This window comes from Protomyctophum bolini (assembly GCF_963924005.1).
Source record: "Protomyctophum bolini genome assembly, chromosome: 18".
NCBI lineage: Eukaryota > Metazoa > Chordata > Actinopteri > Myctophiformes > Myctophidae > Protomyctophum > Protomyctophum bolini.
The window spans coordinates 40,916,038-40,933,895 of NC_137879.1; the positions used below are offsets into that span (position 1 = coordinate 40,916,038).

At 42.9% G+C, this 17,858-nt stretch overlaps 1 protein-coding gene across 2 annotated transcripts in view; it reads left to right on the forward strand.

The window, feature by feature from the left end:
• The window catches only part of LOC308333501 (TRPM8 channel-associated factor homolog), a 36,106-nt gene that overhangs the window by 10,747 nt on the left and 7,501 nt on the right, over positions 1 to 17,858 (forward strand). Inside the window, exons 3-14 of one of the 2 annotated variants that reach the window (XM_080789955.1) lie at positions 2,437 to 2,676; positions 3,622 to 3,841; positions 4,579 to 4,676; positions 6,235 to 6,451; positions 6,937 to 7,112; positions 7,408 to 7,526; positions 9,473 to 9,554; positions 12,841 to 13,009; positions 13,528 to 13,575; positions 15,037 to 15,211; positions 16,396 to 16,490; positions 17,831 to 17,858. The exon at positions 17,831 to 17,858 is cut by the window's right edge and continues 71 nt beyond it. In XM_080789955.1, coding sequence (XP_080646081.1) covers positions 2,437 to 2,676; positions 3,622 to 3,841; positions 4,579 to 4,676; positions 6,235 to 6,451; positions 6,937 to 7,112; positions 7,408 to 7,526; positions 9,473 to 9,554; positions 12,841 to 13,009; positions 13,528 to 13,575; positions 15,037 to 15,211; positions 16,396 to 16,490; positions 17,831 to 17,858 — 1,667 coding nt within the window. The remainder of the gene's footprint in view (positions 1 to 2,436; positions 2,677 to 3,621; positions 3,842 to 4,578; positions 4,677 to 6,234; positions 6,452 to 6,936; positions 7,113 to 7,407; positions 7,527 to 9,472; positions 9,555 to 12,840; positions 13,010 to 13,527; positions 13,576 to 15,036; positions 15,212 to 16,395; positions 16,491 to 17,830) is intronic. The other variant, XM_080789956.1, reaches the window with a different exon arrangement.

A 17,858-nucleotide genomic window follows, 5' to 3' on the forward strand; every position in this document is an offset into this window, starting at 1 on the left:
TGGGTGCATTGTTGTTACAGTGGGTGCCATATTATAATTATTAATTAATTAATTAGATAAAGATGTATAGGCCTATCCGTCACATATATTATATATATTATATATCATAATATCATAATATAATATATAATTTATAATACAATAATAACGATGATAATTATCTCCCTCTCTCACTCCCTCTCTCTCTCGCTCCGCCCGCTCGCTCACTACGGCTTTTCAATACAGCTTCAAACCCCTATATAAGGAATTAAAGAAAGTCGATCGGTCTCTCCCTGTGGGGGGGGGGGGGGGCTTCAAAGAGACGTGCGTATGTATGTTGAATTGAAATAAATACGGTCGTGTGTCTCTCTCTGTATTGCTCGCTGGCTTCTATACCTTAATTATCTTGGAGAGAGAGAGGGGGAGACGGTACCGCTCGCTGTCTCTCTCAGCCTGTGTGTGTGTGTGTGTGTGTGTGTGTGTGTGTGTGTGTGTGTGTGTGTGTCCGTACACATTAGCGGAACTACATTGGGCCGGGCCGGGCCTCGCCGAACCCCCCCCCCCCCCCTATTAAATAATTTACGCAAACAGTTGCTGAGATTGAGCAGGCGTGCGTGCACGAGAGAGGAGTTATGTGTGTGAGGAGCTGATCACAGTCACAGATAGCGGGAAAGTGTTATATTTTGCCTATTATTTATGCTATATATTATTGACCGCGTCTGTGTCACAGACGTTGCGCAGCAGTGCACACTAGAGAGAGAGAGTCTCTACGTCTCTCTCTCTCTCCCCCCCGCTCTCTCTCTCTCCCACCCCCTCTCGGGTGGAGAGGGGGAGAGACCCTGCTGCGATCGCGAAAAACGCAAAAAAAAAAGGGACCTCCATGATTTTTAGGGACTTCTACCCCAGAACAGAGCCTCGTCTGGGACGTGTCGAGAAAATCATGGGGGTCCCGGACCGGTCGGGACCTCCATGATTCGAGCTAGTAGATTCCTCTCTAGAGAAACCCCTTAATTGTTGCTTTTCCCTGTGTGCGTCAAATAGCCTCAAGTAGTCTCTTTGAAGACCCCCCCCCCCACAGGGAGAGACCGACCGACTTTCTTTAATTCCTTACATAGGGGTTTGAAGCCGTATCGAAAGTAGTGAGTGAGCGGGCGGAGCGAGAGAGAGAGGGAGGGAGTGAGAGAGGGAGATAATTATAATAATTATTATTGTATTATATTATGATATTATGATATATAATATAATATATATAATATATGTGACAGATAGGCCTATATATCTTTATCTAATTAATTAATTCATAATTATAATATGGCACCCACTGTAACAACAATGCACCCAAAACGTGCGCCTCTCCCCCCTTCTCTCTCTCTCTCTCTCTCTCCCCCCTCTCTCGCACGCACGCACACCGTTGCACGCTAGGTCTCCCATGTCCGACTATTGTCCCGTCTGACTATGGCGGGAACTTCTGTCTGTCTAATGTCTGTTGGAGTAAAAAGACGGTATTTCGGTCAATGATCCGACACTGTCGGACCATTGTCCCGTCGGCTATTTGGGTGTCGAAAAAAAGACCGCCTCCCCATATTATTTAATGTGCCATAACCGTTTTATCTGGGCAGGTGTGGACTGTGGGTTGGACCGACGTGGGTCCAAGTCCAACTGACATTAGCCCCATTATGGAACCTCTCACGCCGTTATAATGTAGCTCTGTATAGGAGGGAGAGGTTCCATGCGGCAGGAGACTGACGTTGACTTCCACGCTGGCTGCATGTCTCGCATCGTGTGGTGATATGCTAAATGAATCACCGCAGAATGAATCATCGACCTTACAGGCGTATATGCAAAGGCTGAACTTATGTAACTTAGATAGCATTTTATGTATACATAGCAGATAGCACTATAGTGTATAGTATATCTCTGCTGTTGGGAAGAAACCACCTAACTACAAAATGTTCATTTTTCAGGAAGGAAATTAAGAAAACCTTATATTTTGAAAACAAAGCAATACTGCCTCATCACAGTTGGTGTTTTGACTTTCTACAGTATATTGTCAATTACTTCCATGAGAGGGGGAGAGGTGGTGGAGTTTGTTGCTTTAGCAGACAGTTTGAGGGTACAATGGAGTTAAGTGGTTTTGTCCAAAGCACTTTTTACTACTTGGTTCAATATTTTCGAAACAACACACAGACATAAAGTGTGTTCAATAGCATGTTAGCAATACAAATCTAAAACCTCAAAAATGGAGTTAGGAGGTTTCCTCCCGACAGCAATTGTACAGATATTCTACTGTTAGACGGATGTTAGTTTCTTAGCTTGCTTCTTGATCCTAGATGACTATTTCTATGTATGTGATGTATTACTGTACCATGTGTTATTCTTGCTTACTAAGTCGCTCTGTATTAAGAGCGTCTGATAAATGCCTGCCTATAATTGTAAGTTATGTTCCCGTGCATGCAGCAAGCTGGTGCTGACCGGGGACCAGGCGTTCCCTCTGGCCATGACCAGTGGGGGCGCCGCGCTCATGGCCGCCTCGGCGTACGGCCGCGGACGCATCGTGGCGCTGGGCCACGAGAGCTACCTGGGCGCCCTACCCCTCCTGGTGCAGAACGCCGTGGGCTGGCTGCGGGGCGACGGAAGCGACAGCCTGGCCGTGGGGGTCCACCGCACGGCCAAGGCTGTGGCCCACAACCTGAGCAGGTAGGCTAATACTGTACCTCATGGCAGAGGTGGAATCAGTGTTGATTTGGACAGCACATTTTGATTTTAGTTTTAGTCACAGCCCCTCTTGAATAGTTTTAATTTACGGTCACAGTTTATAGTCACCTGGAATGTTTTAGTGTTTTAGTCGACTAAATAGCATGAGATGTTAGTAGACTAAATCTACAGTTGATTTAGTCGACTAAAATGTACTTTGGTGGGCCTTGATGCCGTCGTAGTGGCTGATTTAACACTTGCTGAAAATAGCTGAAAATAGCAGATCTACAAGCTCACAACGTGTCACAGTGCGACTACTGCTCCTGTGGTGTTCTGCACAAAACAACGATGCCTCCTCCTCCATTGAAGAACATATTCGTCCAAAGCAAACGTATTAGTCTTGCTACTGCAGCGCAGTAAAGACGTTGTCTGATTATTTTAAGTCTACTTTTGTCTCTGTGTGTCTAAAACTCTCATACACTATAAACCCAGCTGTTCTGCGTGCATGCGCACACGTATGTGTGTGCGCACGTGTGTGCACGTGTGCGCGTGATGTCATTTATAAAAATCACACCACTGGGTAGAATTAATGAACTATATTCACATTATTGGCACTCTGAGACTATGTCGTCGAACCCAAAGACTTTAACCCATTCAGGACGGGAACCCCTTTTGGTGTTTTAAGCATTATGTTACACTTTAGCTATTGGAAAATAGCAGACATATGAGCTTGTAGATCTGTTATTTTTTAATATACTGTATATTCTTTCAGAGCGATTGTTTTGATGGGGGTCGGCGGCCAAATACAAATATTGTTTTAGGGATTGTTTGAGCAACACTGACATAGAAACATGAGGGTCATGATTTAGAAGCCATTTTGTAGAATCTATAGTCCTAGGTCTATTAAAGGGGGTTTTAACATGGCACACCGCCCTCTCCTCTGAGCAGCTCCAGCTTCCGGCCCAGCGTGGTAGAGCGTTTCGGCGAGGCTCTGGATGCGGGCGTGGCCGTGTACGTGACAGACGCGTACTGCGTGGGTCCGGAGGACACCGGTGCTCTGGTGCAGTTCGTGAAGGCAGGAGGAGGGCTGCTGATCGCTGGCCAGGCGTGGAGCTGGAGACAACAGAACCCTGAGGACAACGTGCTGCTCACCTACCCAGGGAACCAGGTCAGTGGAGCCTCGCCGTAGCCATAGATAACAACTATTCCACAATCTCTATCGTTTGCTAAGACTATAAGACGCTCGTAGATATAGTAGATATACTGCACCGCTGGGGTTCTGTATGAACGGCAGCTCCAGGGTGACAATTTTCTGGAAATTAATTATTTTGGAAAATGCCAAAATGTCAATATAAAGCAATGCTTTGATATTAAAAAAGGAAATGTACTATCAATGTAAGACTTTATTATTTTTTCTTAACGGCGTAGTGAAATGAAAAAATACGCTTTTCACACTTTTAGACCATATCCGTGGTCATCATATGGGCATACTGTGTACAAAGAAGCTATATGCACACCAAAGTCCTTGTGGCGGTGCCGGCACACCGGAGAAAACTGTAGAGGAGATCTTGAAAAAACAACTTAATCATCGCGCTGAAATATGTATCTGAAAACATTATTGGGTAGAAATAATTAAGCCACATAAACTGGTACAGCTGGCCGACCATCTGACTTGTAAACAAACACACAACATGCATACTGCGTGTAGCATAGCTACCGTCCCTATAGCTACCGTCCCATCGCCGGAAGGGATGCGACGCTCTGATTGGTTCAGAAACTTCAAAGCGGTGTTTCAACTTGAAACCGTCTGAAACTTCTAAATAAAATGTCCACCATTTCCGTTTCACTACGCCTTTAAAGCAATTAATCCAGTACTTTACTTTGTTTCCATTGTGGTCCATCCAGGTGACCGGTGTAGCGGGCATCTACTTCTCTGAGCATCATGTCATGGCCGAGTGTCTGCCAGTCTACCCACAGATACCCTCCTCCTGGAAGGATGTAGCGTGAGTATTTGTTACAGTATGAGTACTAGGGCTGTCAGAACGAATTTCATAATATGAAAGAAATTCGAATATTAAAAAAAATATATATATTCGAAAGCTAAAATTGCCATTCGAATGGAGCTTTTATCATTTATTAATTCTATTTAATATTTTTATTTTGTTTTATGTTATTTTATCCGCTCACTAAATGTATTGAGTAACGAATCTACCGCTGTGAAATCTCCCATCTGCACGCACGCACACACGGTCACACGCGCGCCTCGTCACCTCCTCCCTCCTCTGCACGCATGCACACACGCAGTCGCACAGCGCGCTGCAACTAAGAAGAATCACTCGCATGTTTTATTAGTACCGTCGAGTCTGTCGCATATTGTGGACAGTTTGAAAATGCGGGTCCTACGTGCATTAAACCATTAACGTTGGTCCGGCTGGTTTCATTTTGTCCTACGCGATTACGTGAATCAGCATGGCTGCGCCTGCAGTAGGCTATTACCAAAACAAACACATGGTAGGCTACTTTTGTGTTGCACATGGAAAGCAACTGAAAACGACCATGGATATATTAAAGACAGTTCCCCTGTGCTGCTGTGCACAGCGGAGATAATGCAAAACTCCAGGTACGAACCAAAACACTGACTGTCTGAAGCTGATCATCCACGACTATATCTCCAGACTAGTCCTGCAGTCCCGCAATGAAGGAAAGACAATCTCGCCTCTCACTATAGTCCACTACAATGCCATTCTAGCGTTAAAACCTACATTTATGCGTTATTCAACAATTACTTTAGCGCAAAATATAGGCATCTCTATATATCTTCATTGCTATTTACTAATGATGGCCTGTTCATCGTGACAGCATTCCGTTTAAAAAGAAAAAAGAAAAAGTTCATGATTCCTGACTAGCCTACTCACTACTCAGACTATACTGTATCAGAAGTATACAACGTTCACTGTAAAATGCATTTGCACTATAGACAGACAACAATCTTACCGTGCTGAGTGCACTGTGCTCAATAAAACAACAGTTTAAACGCTATTTTGTGCCGAAAACCATTATTACATGTTCTGAAAGTACAGCTTTGTCGTTTGGAAGGGGGGGCCCTCTAGTGGACAGAACGTGCATCGTCAAAACCTTGTTATTCTGTGTATTATTATAGGCTAAATATGAGCTAAAATACAATGTAAATATTCGAATATATTCGAAAATTACAAATAATTAAGCAATGAAATTCGAATTGGATTATAGAGGTGAACTGACAGCCCTAATGAGTACTTACACAGATACCCTCCTCCTGGAAGGATGTAGCGTGATTATTAATATCAGGAGTACTAAAATGTTTTTATTTAAGTTAAAGTATCAATACTGCAATTTAAAAATACTGTGTTACAAGTAAAAGTCTGATATTCAAAATGTACTTGAGTAAAAGTCCTGGTTACAGGTATATACTCACTGTGCAGAAATGTACTGTTTGAAGTTATCAAATTATTAAAACTCATTTGAAAATAGCCGATCTACAAGCTCACAATGTGTTGCGATGCGACCCTTCATGCACTGCAGGGTGGATAAGGACTTTGAGGAGGACCTGGGGGTCCTCATGCGAGGCGTAGAGGAATTTGACCTCCGGGGGGAGAGCGTCCCGTGCGAGGCGCTGGTCCACGGACCCCTGGCCTTCCCCATCGGAACCACCCCGGATGGACGGGCCTTCCTCGCTGCCGGCTACCACGGGCGGGGCAGGCTTGTCGTGGTCACGCACGAGAGCTACCTGGGACGACAGGTGAGGTGGTGTGTGTTATAACGAGCTACCTGGGAGGACAGGTGAGATGGTGTGGGTTTTAACGAGCTACCTGGGACGACAGGTGAGATGCTGTGGGTTTTAACGAGCTACCTGGGACGACAGGTGAGGTGGTGTGGGTTTTAACGAGCTATACCTGGGATGACAGGTGAGGTGGTTTAACCGAGCTACTTCACGACGCTACCTGGCCGGCTGGCCTGTTATCTCTCCTAATGGTACCAACATCAATAAAGCATGGAATTGTGGACAAAATCTTAAACCAACGACAACAAATAGTAATTCGTTTTTTGGTCTGAGAGGATAAAATAATGTCATCAAAATTGGTCCGTGGCTCAAATGCCGAATAGATAATGGACCTCAATATAAATGTACTGTGTGTGTGTGTGTGTGTGTGTGTGTGTGTGTGTGTGTGTGTGTGTGTGTGTGTGCGTGTGCGTTTGTGCCTGCCTGTGTGCATTACTGGACAGGAGCTGACTCCATTCCTGCACAACGCCCTGCACTGGTTGGACGGAGGACGGCGGGGGGCGGTCGGTGTCCTCCCGGGCGTGGACTTTGCCCGTCCTCTGCTCAGCCAATCAGGACTGCTGTGTGAGAAGACGGGCTTCCGGAAGGACCTGAGCGTGTTCGTGTGCAACACGTGGAGGTGCGTGTCCTAAAAATATATTGTGGCCGTGGCTGTTTCAGGGCCAGTTTGGAGATATATGTACTGGGATGCATTGTGAGCTTGTAGATCTGCTATTTTCAAAATATTTGTATACACTTGAAAACTTGAAATGGCACATTCTGTACTTTAAGTACATTTTGATACCAATACTTTTTTAATAGTACTTTTAAGTACATTTCAAATTCAGAATGTTTACTTGTAACGGTCTGCATTGCAGTATTGATACTTTTAGTTAAGTAAAACAAATTGAGAACTTTTCCGACCGTACTGCTAGTGACGAGCATAAAGAAGAGATCCAGAACTTTGTGGCAGAAGGAGGAGGTCTGATGATCGGAGGACAGGCCTGGCACTGGGCCAACAGCCACCCTGAGGAGAACCTGACCCAGTACCCAGGTACCCTAATACCCAGTACCCAGGTACCCTAATACACCCTATACCCAGGTACCCTATACACCCAGTACCCAGGTACCCTAATACACCCTGTACCCAGGTACCCTATACACCCAGTACCCAGGTACCCTCATAAACCCAGTATCCAGGTACCCTAATACACCCACCCTGAGGAGAACCTGACCCAGTACCCAGGTACCCTAATACACCCACCCTGAGGAGAACCTGACCCAGTACCCAGGTACCCTAATACACCCACCCTGAGGAGAACCTGACCCAGTACCCAGGTACCCTAATACACCCACCCTGAGGAGAACCTGACCCAGTACCCAGGTACCCTAATACACCCACCCTGAGGAGAACCTGACCCTGTACCCAGATACCATAATAAACCAAGTACCCAGGTACCCTAATACACCCTGTACCTAGGTACCTTATACACCCAGTACCCAGGTACCCTCATACACCCTAATACACCCACCCTGAGGAGAACATGACCCAGGTACCCTAATACACCCACCCTGAGGAGAACCTGACCCAGTACCCAGGCACCCTAATACACCCACCATGAGGATAACCTGACCCTGTACCCAGGTACCATAATACACCCAGTACCCAGGTACCCAATACACCCTGTACCCAGGTACCCTAATACACCCTGTACCCAGGTACCTTAATACACCCTGTACCCAGGAACCCTAATACACCCACCCTGAGGAGAACGTGACCCAGTACCCAGGTACCCTAATACACCCTGTACCCAGGTACCCATATACACCCAGTACCCAGGTACCCTCATACACCCAGTACCAAGGTATCCTAATACACCCACCCTGAGGAGAACCTGACCCAGTACCCAGGTAATACCCACTGACAGGCCGGGCACTGGGCCATCAGCCACCCTGAGGAGAACCTAACCCAGTACCCTGGTACCCTAATAAACCCACCCTGAGGAGAACCTGACCCAGTACCCAGGTAAAGAACCCACTGACCCACCAGAACTTCTAAGCCAATGGGAGACTAGCCCTATATGGCGAATGGGACCCTAAGCCCGCTCTCCTCTCCCCCACCGCACATAAAGCCGCAACAATAATGCAAGAGAATAGAGCGCCGCAGGCCCGCCCCCTTTCAGAAAAGCGAGTGGCCCAGGAAGTGGAAGCCCCATGCATTCTCCCATCGGCACTTTTAATATAATTTATTTAAAGACGGTTACGCCGCGGAAAAAGCCAAGGAAGTCCACTTCCTGGGCCACTCGCTTTTCTGAAAGGGGGCGGGACTGCGGCGCTCTATGGAATGCAAGCTGATACATAATGACTTGAGTAATTTCTTGTTTTTCAACGGCGCTCCGCACCTCGAGTGTCTTTCATCGTCTTTTAGTTTTTGACCACCCGTCTGAATCGCCCCGGTTGCCGTGCAAGTAAACAGATTTTTTTTTGTTGATACATTTATCTCGGATTCTTTTCCCAGATTATTTTTTTGGTCAAAACAAGCTTCATTCACGACTCATATCTAATGCGCTGACGATCGCGGTTACACAATGTATGTTTGGGTGAATTAAATAATCACAACCGATGTTCACTTCCGGTCTCCCGGTGTCATATTTTGCAGAATGCAGAGGCAACAGAAAATAAGTTCAAATGAACTGATTTTATTTATTGAACCAAACAAGGTCAAGCATACAACCAAATGTTAGCAGTAGCGGCATGCACACACATTTTCATGTGAGGCTCTCTTAAGGCACTGTACTCTGGACGAGTCCCGGCCCGGAACTGATGTCTCCGCAACTCGTCCAGGCTGTGTGAACACTGGGGAGACGGCCTCGATTTAAGATCTTACGTTTGTCTTTTATGTCATGTTTTGGGTATTGTTTTGTTGTGTGTGATGTTGATGAATTATATGTAGCCCCCATGTGTGTCTGGAATACACTTTGTATTGTTGTGTTGGTGCAGGGAATCGTCTGCTGACCAAGATGGGGGTCAGTCTGAAGGGGAACACACTGGAAGCAGGCTGCTACAAGGCCTCACAGCCAAGGTTAGTATGAAACATGGTGGAAGGCAGGCTGCCACAAGGCCTCACAGCCACGGTTAGTATGAAACATAAACATGGTGGAAGGAAGCAGGCTGCTGCTGTCAGACCGTTTGTGAACCATAGAATGCATGTATATAGGCATACAAGCGCAATCTATAATTACTTGCGCAAGCAGAGCGCGCAAGTAATAATTTCGCCCGGTCTGTGTGCACCGTGCCAGCCAACCCGCCACTTGATGCGTATGCAAATAAAACAGCAGATTTGTGCCTGGTTTGCTGAGACCAGATTACATAAATGACCATTTTCTTACGTCATCATTGAGAGCTAGTCATACGTATACTATATACATAATCAGTCAAATAAAATAGCAAATTGTGCCTGATTTGCTGGGACCAGAGTACATGGTGTGTATGTATGACTAGCCCTCAATGATGACGTAAGAAATATGGTCATTTATGTAATCTGGTCCCAGCAAACCAGGCACAAATCTGCTGTTTTATTTGCATACGCACCAAGTGGCGGGTTGGCTGGCACGTTTTTGCCGCAAAGTAACCACAGTATACCACTAATCAACTTACAACTACATACTCTTAGTATATGTATATGTATACGTATGTCTTATGTCATCATTTAGAGCTAGTCATACGTATAATCAGTAAAATAAAATAGCAAATTGTGCCTGATTTGCTGGGACCAGAGTACATGGTGTGTATATGTATGACTAGCTCTCAATGATGACGTAAGAAATATGGTCATTTATGTAATCTAGTCCCAGCAAACCAGGCACAAATCTGCTGTTTTATTTGCATACGCATCAAGTGGCGGGTTGGCTGGGACGGTTTTTGGCGCAAAGTCACCACAGTATACCGCTAATCAACTTACAAATTACATACTCTATATAGTATATGTATATGTATACGTATGTCTTACGTCATCATTTAGAGCTAGTCATACATATACTATATACATAATCAGTAAAATAAAATAGCAAATTGTGCCTGATTTGCTGGGACCAGAGTACATGGTGTGTATATGTATGACTAGCTCTCAATCATGACGTAAGAAATATGGTCATTTATGTAATCTGGTCCCAGCAAACCAGGCACAAATCTGCTGTTTTATTTGCATACGCATCAAGTGGCGGGTTGGCTGGCACGTTTTTGCCGCAAAGTAACCACAGTATACCACTAATCAACTTACAACTACATACTCTTAGTATATGTATATGTATACGTATGTCTTATGTCATCATTTAGAGCTAGTCATACGTATAATCAGTAAAATAAAATAGCAAATTGTGCCTGATTTGCTGGGACCAGAGTACATGGTGTGTATATGTATGACTAGCTCTCAATGATGACGTAAGAAATATGGTCATTTATGTAATCTAGTCCCAGCAAACCAGGCACAAATCTGCTGTTTTATTTGCATACGCATCAAGTGGCGGGTTGGCTGGGACGGTTTTTGGCGCAAAGTCACCACAGTATACCGCTAATCAACTTACAAATTACATACTCTATATAGTATATGTATATGTATACGTATGTCTTACGTCATCATTTAGAGCTAGTCATACATATACTATATACATAATCAGTAAAATAAAATAGCAAATTGTGCCTGATTTGCTGGGACCAGAGTACATGGTGTGTATATATATGTATGACTAGCTCTCAATCATGACGTAAGAAATATGGTCATTTATGTAATCTGGTCCCAGCAAACCAGGCACAAATCTGCTGTTTTATTTGCATACGCATCAAGTGGCGGGTTGGCTGGCACTTTTTTTTTGCGCAAAGTAACCACAGTATACCGCTAATCAACTTACAAATTACATATACATATGTATGACTAGCTCTTACTAGCTCTTTGCTGGGACCAGATTACATACATGACCATATGTTTTCCGTCATCATTGAGAGCTCGTCATAGATATACATATATATGTAATTTGTAAGTTGATTAGCGGTATACTGTGGTTACTTACAGAGAATATGATATAGGTGGGGTAGTTATGTTTGTTATAAAAGAAGATATTTCCATTAAAATAATTCAAAATGAAATCAAGATATTAGAAAAAGTAGAACACGTATGCATACATGTAAAAGATAAAGATCTATATATCATTCTTATGTACAGATCACCTAAAACAGACCTTTCAAAACACATTTCTCGAAAACATGGTAAAGTATCTATCATCTCAGACTTCTGCAATTATGATAATAGGAGATTTCAATGAAGACCAATAGTGAGAAAGGTAGAAGTATAAAGACCTTCATGTCAAGATTAGGCTTTAAACAATTAAATACAAATCCAACTACAGATTACGGAAGTATTTTAGATCATGTATTTTTTTAACAAATGTGAAAGGTTAGTATGAAACATGGTGGAAGGCAGGCTGCCACAAGGCCTCACAGCCACGGTTAGTATGAAACATAAACATGGTGGAAGGCACCCATTACTCTGATCATGATTTAGTATTAATATAACTATATTCCAAGATGAAATACATTTAAAACAATTGACAATTTAGAATAAATAATATAATAATTATACTGAATAACATATTTTAATTCAGTTTATATACCTTTTTTTCATCACATATCAATGATTTATTTTTCTTTAAAAAACTAAAAAGGGATCCAGAATATATCTACATCGATAAAACTGTATTTCTTATATAGATAGAAACTTGAACCATACTTAATAATATTAGGTGTTTATATGCATAAAGTAGGTAGGTAGAAAATAGTTACACCTAATAATTTGACATTTCAAACGTTCCTTCACAGAGATACTGAGATTCCACAGTTTACAGCAGTCGAAAGTACTTGCGTGCTCTGCTTGCGCACTAGTTGGGCATTTATGGCCTACTAGTGCCGAAAACCGAAAACAAATAGGCAGAGATGGTATAAGTATGCCTAAAATCATGTTTAGAAAAAGTTACAGATGGCTGACTTGAATCGAAAAGTTAGGAAAATGCATGGAAGGGGAAACTTCTGAGAGCTTCACGGGCAAAGATATCAACTTCAAAATCTCAAAATGGGTCAAAAAGACCCCACAGACACTCTAGTCTAGTGTTAAAAGTGTGCTCTGCTCCCATGTTAGCCAGCCTAGTGAACACTTCATAGTGAACTGTGTAATAAGTTTGCTGTGCTTCCATGTTAGCCAGCCTAGTGAACACTTCATAGTGAACTGTGTAATAAGTTTGCTGTGCTTCCATGTTAGCCAGCCTAGTGAACGCTTCATAGTGAACTGTACTAATACGTGTGCTGTGCTCCCATGTCAGCAGTGGTGATCGGAGCTACCGCTTCAGGCACCTGCTGCGTCGCTTCGTCTGTCACGTGACCCAGGGGGCGGAGCTCACCAAACAGGAGGAGGCGGGTCTTAAGAAGCTGGGCGGAGACTGTGCTCACTTCCTACAGATGAAGGCTTACGACTGCTCATCCTACACACAGGTGGTTTTTTTTATTTTTTATTTTTTTATTTTTATTTTTATTTATTTTTATTCAGCACAGTATAAAAAACAGCATAGTGAACATATAAATATGAGAAGGGTAGGGTGCTAGGCTGAGGCAAAAAAGCCCAAGGGGCTGGTGTCCAGGCCTACAATTATTATTATGAGTAGCATTAGAATTGTAGGCAGTGATTTTTATTTAGTTTCTGTTTTTTTGAGGGGAACAGGATTTTAATGACGTCACATACACACGCACGTCATTCGCGGGCCTACGTGATTAATACGGTCCATTCGGAGAATTGAATGTTGTGATATAATGTTCACTGCGGAGAATTACACTAACCTTTGAAGAATCGCCCGGTCTCGCATGTACAGTATGTCCGTTCATTGTGTTGAAAAATAATCCAAACTGACAAAGAGCGAAGGAGGAGCGCTCCCCATTAACTTAATGGCAAGATAGCTTCCTGGATAAATTCAAGGTTAAATGAAATGGGAAAATGATGATGGTCCTCTATGCAGGTGCTGTCCACTCTCACAGACGTCCTGAAGAGGTGTGGCATGCCCCAGGTGAGCTGGGAATTATTCTTTATTAGTTTCTTGTTTTTAAAACAGTCTACCCGCCAATATTAATGTATTAATATATCGCGCTTTGCCAAGGTTTTTCCCTTTTTGAAGAGCCAAATATCTGTAACAGGGTGTTACGCTGACGTAATGGTGTGTGTGGTGTCTTAGTCAAGACACCACACACACCATTATGCTGTCAAGACTCTTGACCAGTTGTTGTGTGTGAGTTGTCAAAATGTCCGCGCCCACTGTCCCACTTTGCACTGGGATGCTAGCGAGAGACAGCTAGCGATGCGATCCGATCAAAACAATTATTTTGACGGGCCTTGATGCCGTTGAAATGATTTCAACACTTGCTGAAAATAGCTCTACAGCGTTGCTCTACAAGTTGGGAGCTTGTAGATCTGCTATTTTTACCATGTAACCAAGTGTATAAATTACTTAATACTGGTTATCTTGTCCACTAGTCCCTTCCTAACATTTTAGACTAGTTTTTATTTGTTGACAAAATTGTCAATGCAGTATATTTAGTCTTAGTTTTAGTCATCATTAGTTTAAATTTAGTTTACATTTACAGTAATTTTCGTCAGTGAAAAAAGATAGACGGACACTTTTAGTCATAGTATTAGTCGACAAAATCATCACTGCTTCCATGTTGAGTATGTCAGTGTACAACTCACTGGTTTTCCTCCTGTCCGTTCTTCTGTGAGGTGTGCAGTGGTGTAAAGTAATTGGTTTACTTAAGTCCTGTACATAAGTAACATTTTGAGGTATTTGCACTTTACTTTAGTATTCCCAATTTCCAGTACTTTTACTTCTACGCCACTACATCTCAGAGGCAAATATTGTACTTTTACTCCACTATATTTATTTGAAAACATTAGTTACTTTGTAGATTTTTTGTATTACAAACATACATTAACAACTTCAGCCATATATATACATATCAGTAAAAAATATATATATATATATATATATATATATATATATATATATATATATATATATATATATAATATATATATATATATATATATATATATATATCTTTTTTTTAATATATATATTTTTATACACACATTATACATTTCTGCCATTTAAAAATGGCAGATAAATGTGTTGCGTAGAAACATTGTGAGCTTGTAGATCTGCTATTTTCAAAAGCTTAGAACATTTGGAAAGAGACATTCCGCACAATGACTACTCTTACTTTTGATACTTTAAGTACATTTTGATGCCAATACTTTCGTATACTTTCACTGAAGTACAGAGTGCGAGAGTATTTCCATATTGCATACAGTATACTTTTACTTAAAGAGGGAGTGCCAGCATTTTGGTATTTTTCCAGTTTGTCATGTGTCTATGAGGTGACAGTATTTCATTAGTTTTAGGGTGGAAAGAAATCACGGCATTCTATCTTTAAGTGAAACATTTGAGTACCTTTTCCCCACCATGCACTGTGAGGTGTGTGAGGAGTGTCCGGTGAGGACCTCCAGGGACCACCTGCTGCTCAGCCTAGGTCCAGAGGTGTACAGGGCGTGTCTGGAGCCAGATGTTCTGCTGCCATACCTCATCAAGGACCACCGTGGCCTGCCCGTTGTCTCCAACCACAAGGTCCCCCTGGACGTCAACACTGAAGGTTTTACCATAGACCATGCACACGGCGGTGTGATTGTGTTAAACAAAACGTCAAACTCACCAACATTGCAGCTGTACGAAAGCTTGAATTATCCTCTTTCTATCTGCAGTGTGTTTGTTTGTTTGATAAGAAAATCCACCGTAGACATGTTATGAGCTACTTCCTCCTTCCATGAGCCATAAGAACTTCTGTGATTATTAGAAAGAAGAAAAAAAGGGCAGGGTACAACACTGTTTTTCTTCTTTATAATTATTTGATCAGCCCAAAACATTGTGTTTATTTGTCTAATTGTATGATTTGTCACAACAAGAGTTGGCTTTGTCCGAGGCTTAAATGTGTTTAAATAAATACTTTCTGAAACGTCTATGGGAAAGGAAATATGAATGGGGAATTATCTTCCAGGCCGCACGTCACCATGAAAGGGGGTGGGACTGCGAGGGAGCATATTACATTCAGCAGTGTTACTGGATTATTAATTGAATGACACACATGGGAGCATCAGCATACTACAGGAATGCCAACAAAGTTGCACTATCTACATAGTTGAACATATAATCCCATTTATAGATTATATTTGTGTGTGTGTGTGTGTGTGTGTGTGTGTGTGTGTGTGTGTGTGTGTGTGCGTGCGTGTGTGCTGTGTGTGTGTGTGTGTGTGTGCGTGCGTGTGTGCTGTGTGTGTGTGTGTGTGTGTGTGTGTGTGTGTGTGTGTGTGTGTGTGTGTGTGTGTGTGTGTGTGTGTGTGCGTGCGTGCGTGCGTGTGTGCTGTGTGTGAGCTGTGAATGGGTGAATGTAATGAATAGGGATGACCGCTCGTTAATATTTATTGATAACGAGCACCGTATCGATCAGGCTTATCGAGCCGGGTTCTTATCGAGCCCACTATTGAGCATTTTCTATTATGAGGATAGACGAACAAAACCAGTATCTTTTACTAGGGCCTTCAAAATACAGAACTATTCTAATAGACGGAAGGGGATTTACCTTTTTACCAATAAGATAATATTAAAGAAACCACTTTAGAAGCGTAATTTTCTTTACCCGGACAGCGCTGGTTACAATGTGTGTGTGTGTGTGTGTGTGTGTGTGTGTGTGTGTGTGTGTGTGTGTGTGTGTGTGTGTGTGTGTGTGTGTGTGTGTGTGTGTGTGTGTGCCTGCGTGCGCACATGTGCGTGCATGTGCAGAACAAGAGGCGTGGATCAGTACTGGGCTCTATCTCTCTCCTGGCATGAAGACCTACATAGCGCTGCCGTCACAGATTGTCAACCAAGGATGGCAGGTACCGTACGTTTCCATATCATCATCACCGTCGTTGTCATCATCATCATTACCATATCGGTCACAATAACCGCTCCGTGCCAATGTTTCTTTGTACAACTTAAAAATGCTATCTTTTAGACCGCCGAAGTCCTGACGTCACTCTTCCGAAGTGTGCGTTAAAAAATAAACCAACTGTCTCTGCGATATTGTCAGGGAGGTGTCTCTGTATCGTTTGCGGCCGTCAGTCAGTAATATTTGATACAGTCTGTTTCTAGTGAAAATTTAACAAATTCAGCAGCAGTAACATTAGCGTTTTCTCTGTCAGTTGATTCTTCATATCCATATGAGTGAAACGGCCAGGATGATTTGTTTGTTTTTCAAACAATGTTCTTATATGAGGCGATCTAAGATCCCCCTATGGGCATTATAATACAAATAAAACACAGTTCTTATATGAGGCGATCTAAGATCCCCCTATGGGGTTTATAATACAAATAAACCAGTAAGACACATGAGGGCAAGAGTCGCGTACACTGGCCATATATGGAGCGTGTCTTGAGTGTACCGGGTTTGATGAGGTCAGATCAACATATAGAATGTCAGAACAGGTCAGCTCCGTATATGGAGATCTAAGGGTGGCAGCGCAGGCAGTGTCTCGAGTGTTCAGGGTTTGATCAGGGCCCAGGTAGGGCTGGGACTTAATTGTTGGGCCTGTTGAGAACTCTAGGTTTCACCGGATGCCGGGCACGGCTGCACAAATAACTTTGGGTCAGGCCAGTTTAAATGTACAGGTATCAGTCAAAAGGGAGACATCGAAGAGGAAGGGTGGATGTATGGGGATTGGGGAATTTTAGAACAGATTCTGACATATCCATATATTAATATTGATGACATCAGGGATCTCCATATATGGGCTTAATTGCGACAGCATGTCACATTTACTATGATCCCTGATTTACTATCATACCTGATGATGCCATAGTGATGTCACAATGGGCACCTGGGCACAATTGGGCTCCATTTTCCTCACCGCTAAACCCCTTATTCCTAAACTTCTTTGGCTTTTTTTACTATTTTGCAAAAAAGAAAATTTAATAGTTAAAATATGTTTTTCAAAATAGTAAAAAAGGCAAAGAAGTTTAGGCATAAGGGGTTTAGCGGTGACGAAAATGGAGCACGATATGTTTGGGCTTTCCCCCTACTCATTTTGAGTGACTGACGGACAAAAAAACACACGATTCCATAGTTAACTATAAAATAAATACACAGACCTGTGGACTTTGTGCCCTCTAGCGATATTGACATCAGACTTTGGTGCTCTACACAAAATGCTAATACTCCTGTGTCTGCGTGTCTCAGGTGCAGATCGGCTGCCAGACGGACCGCC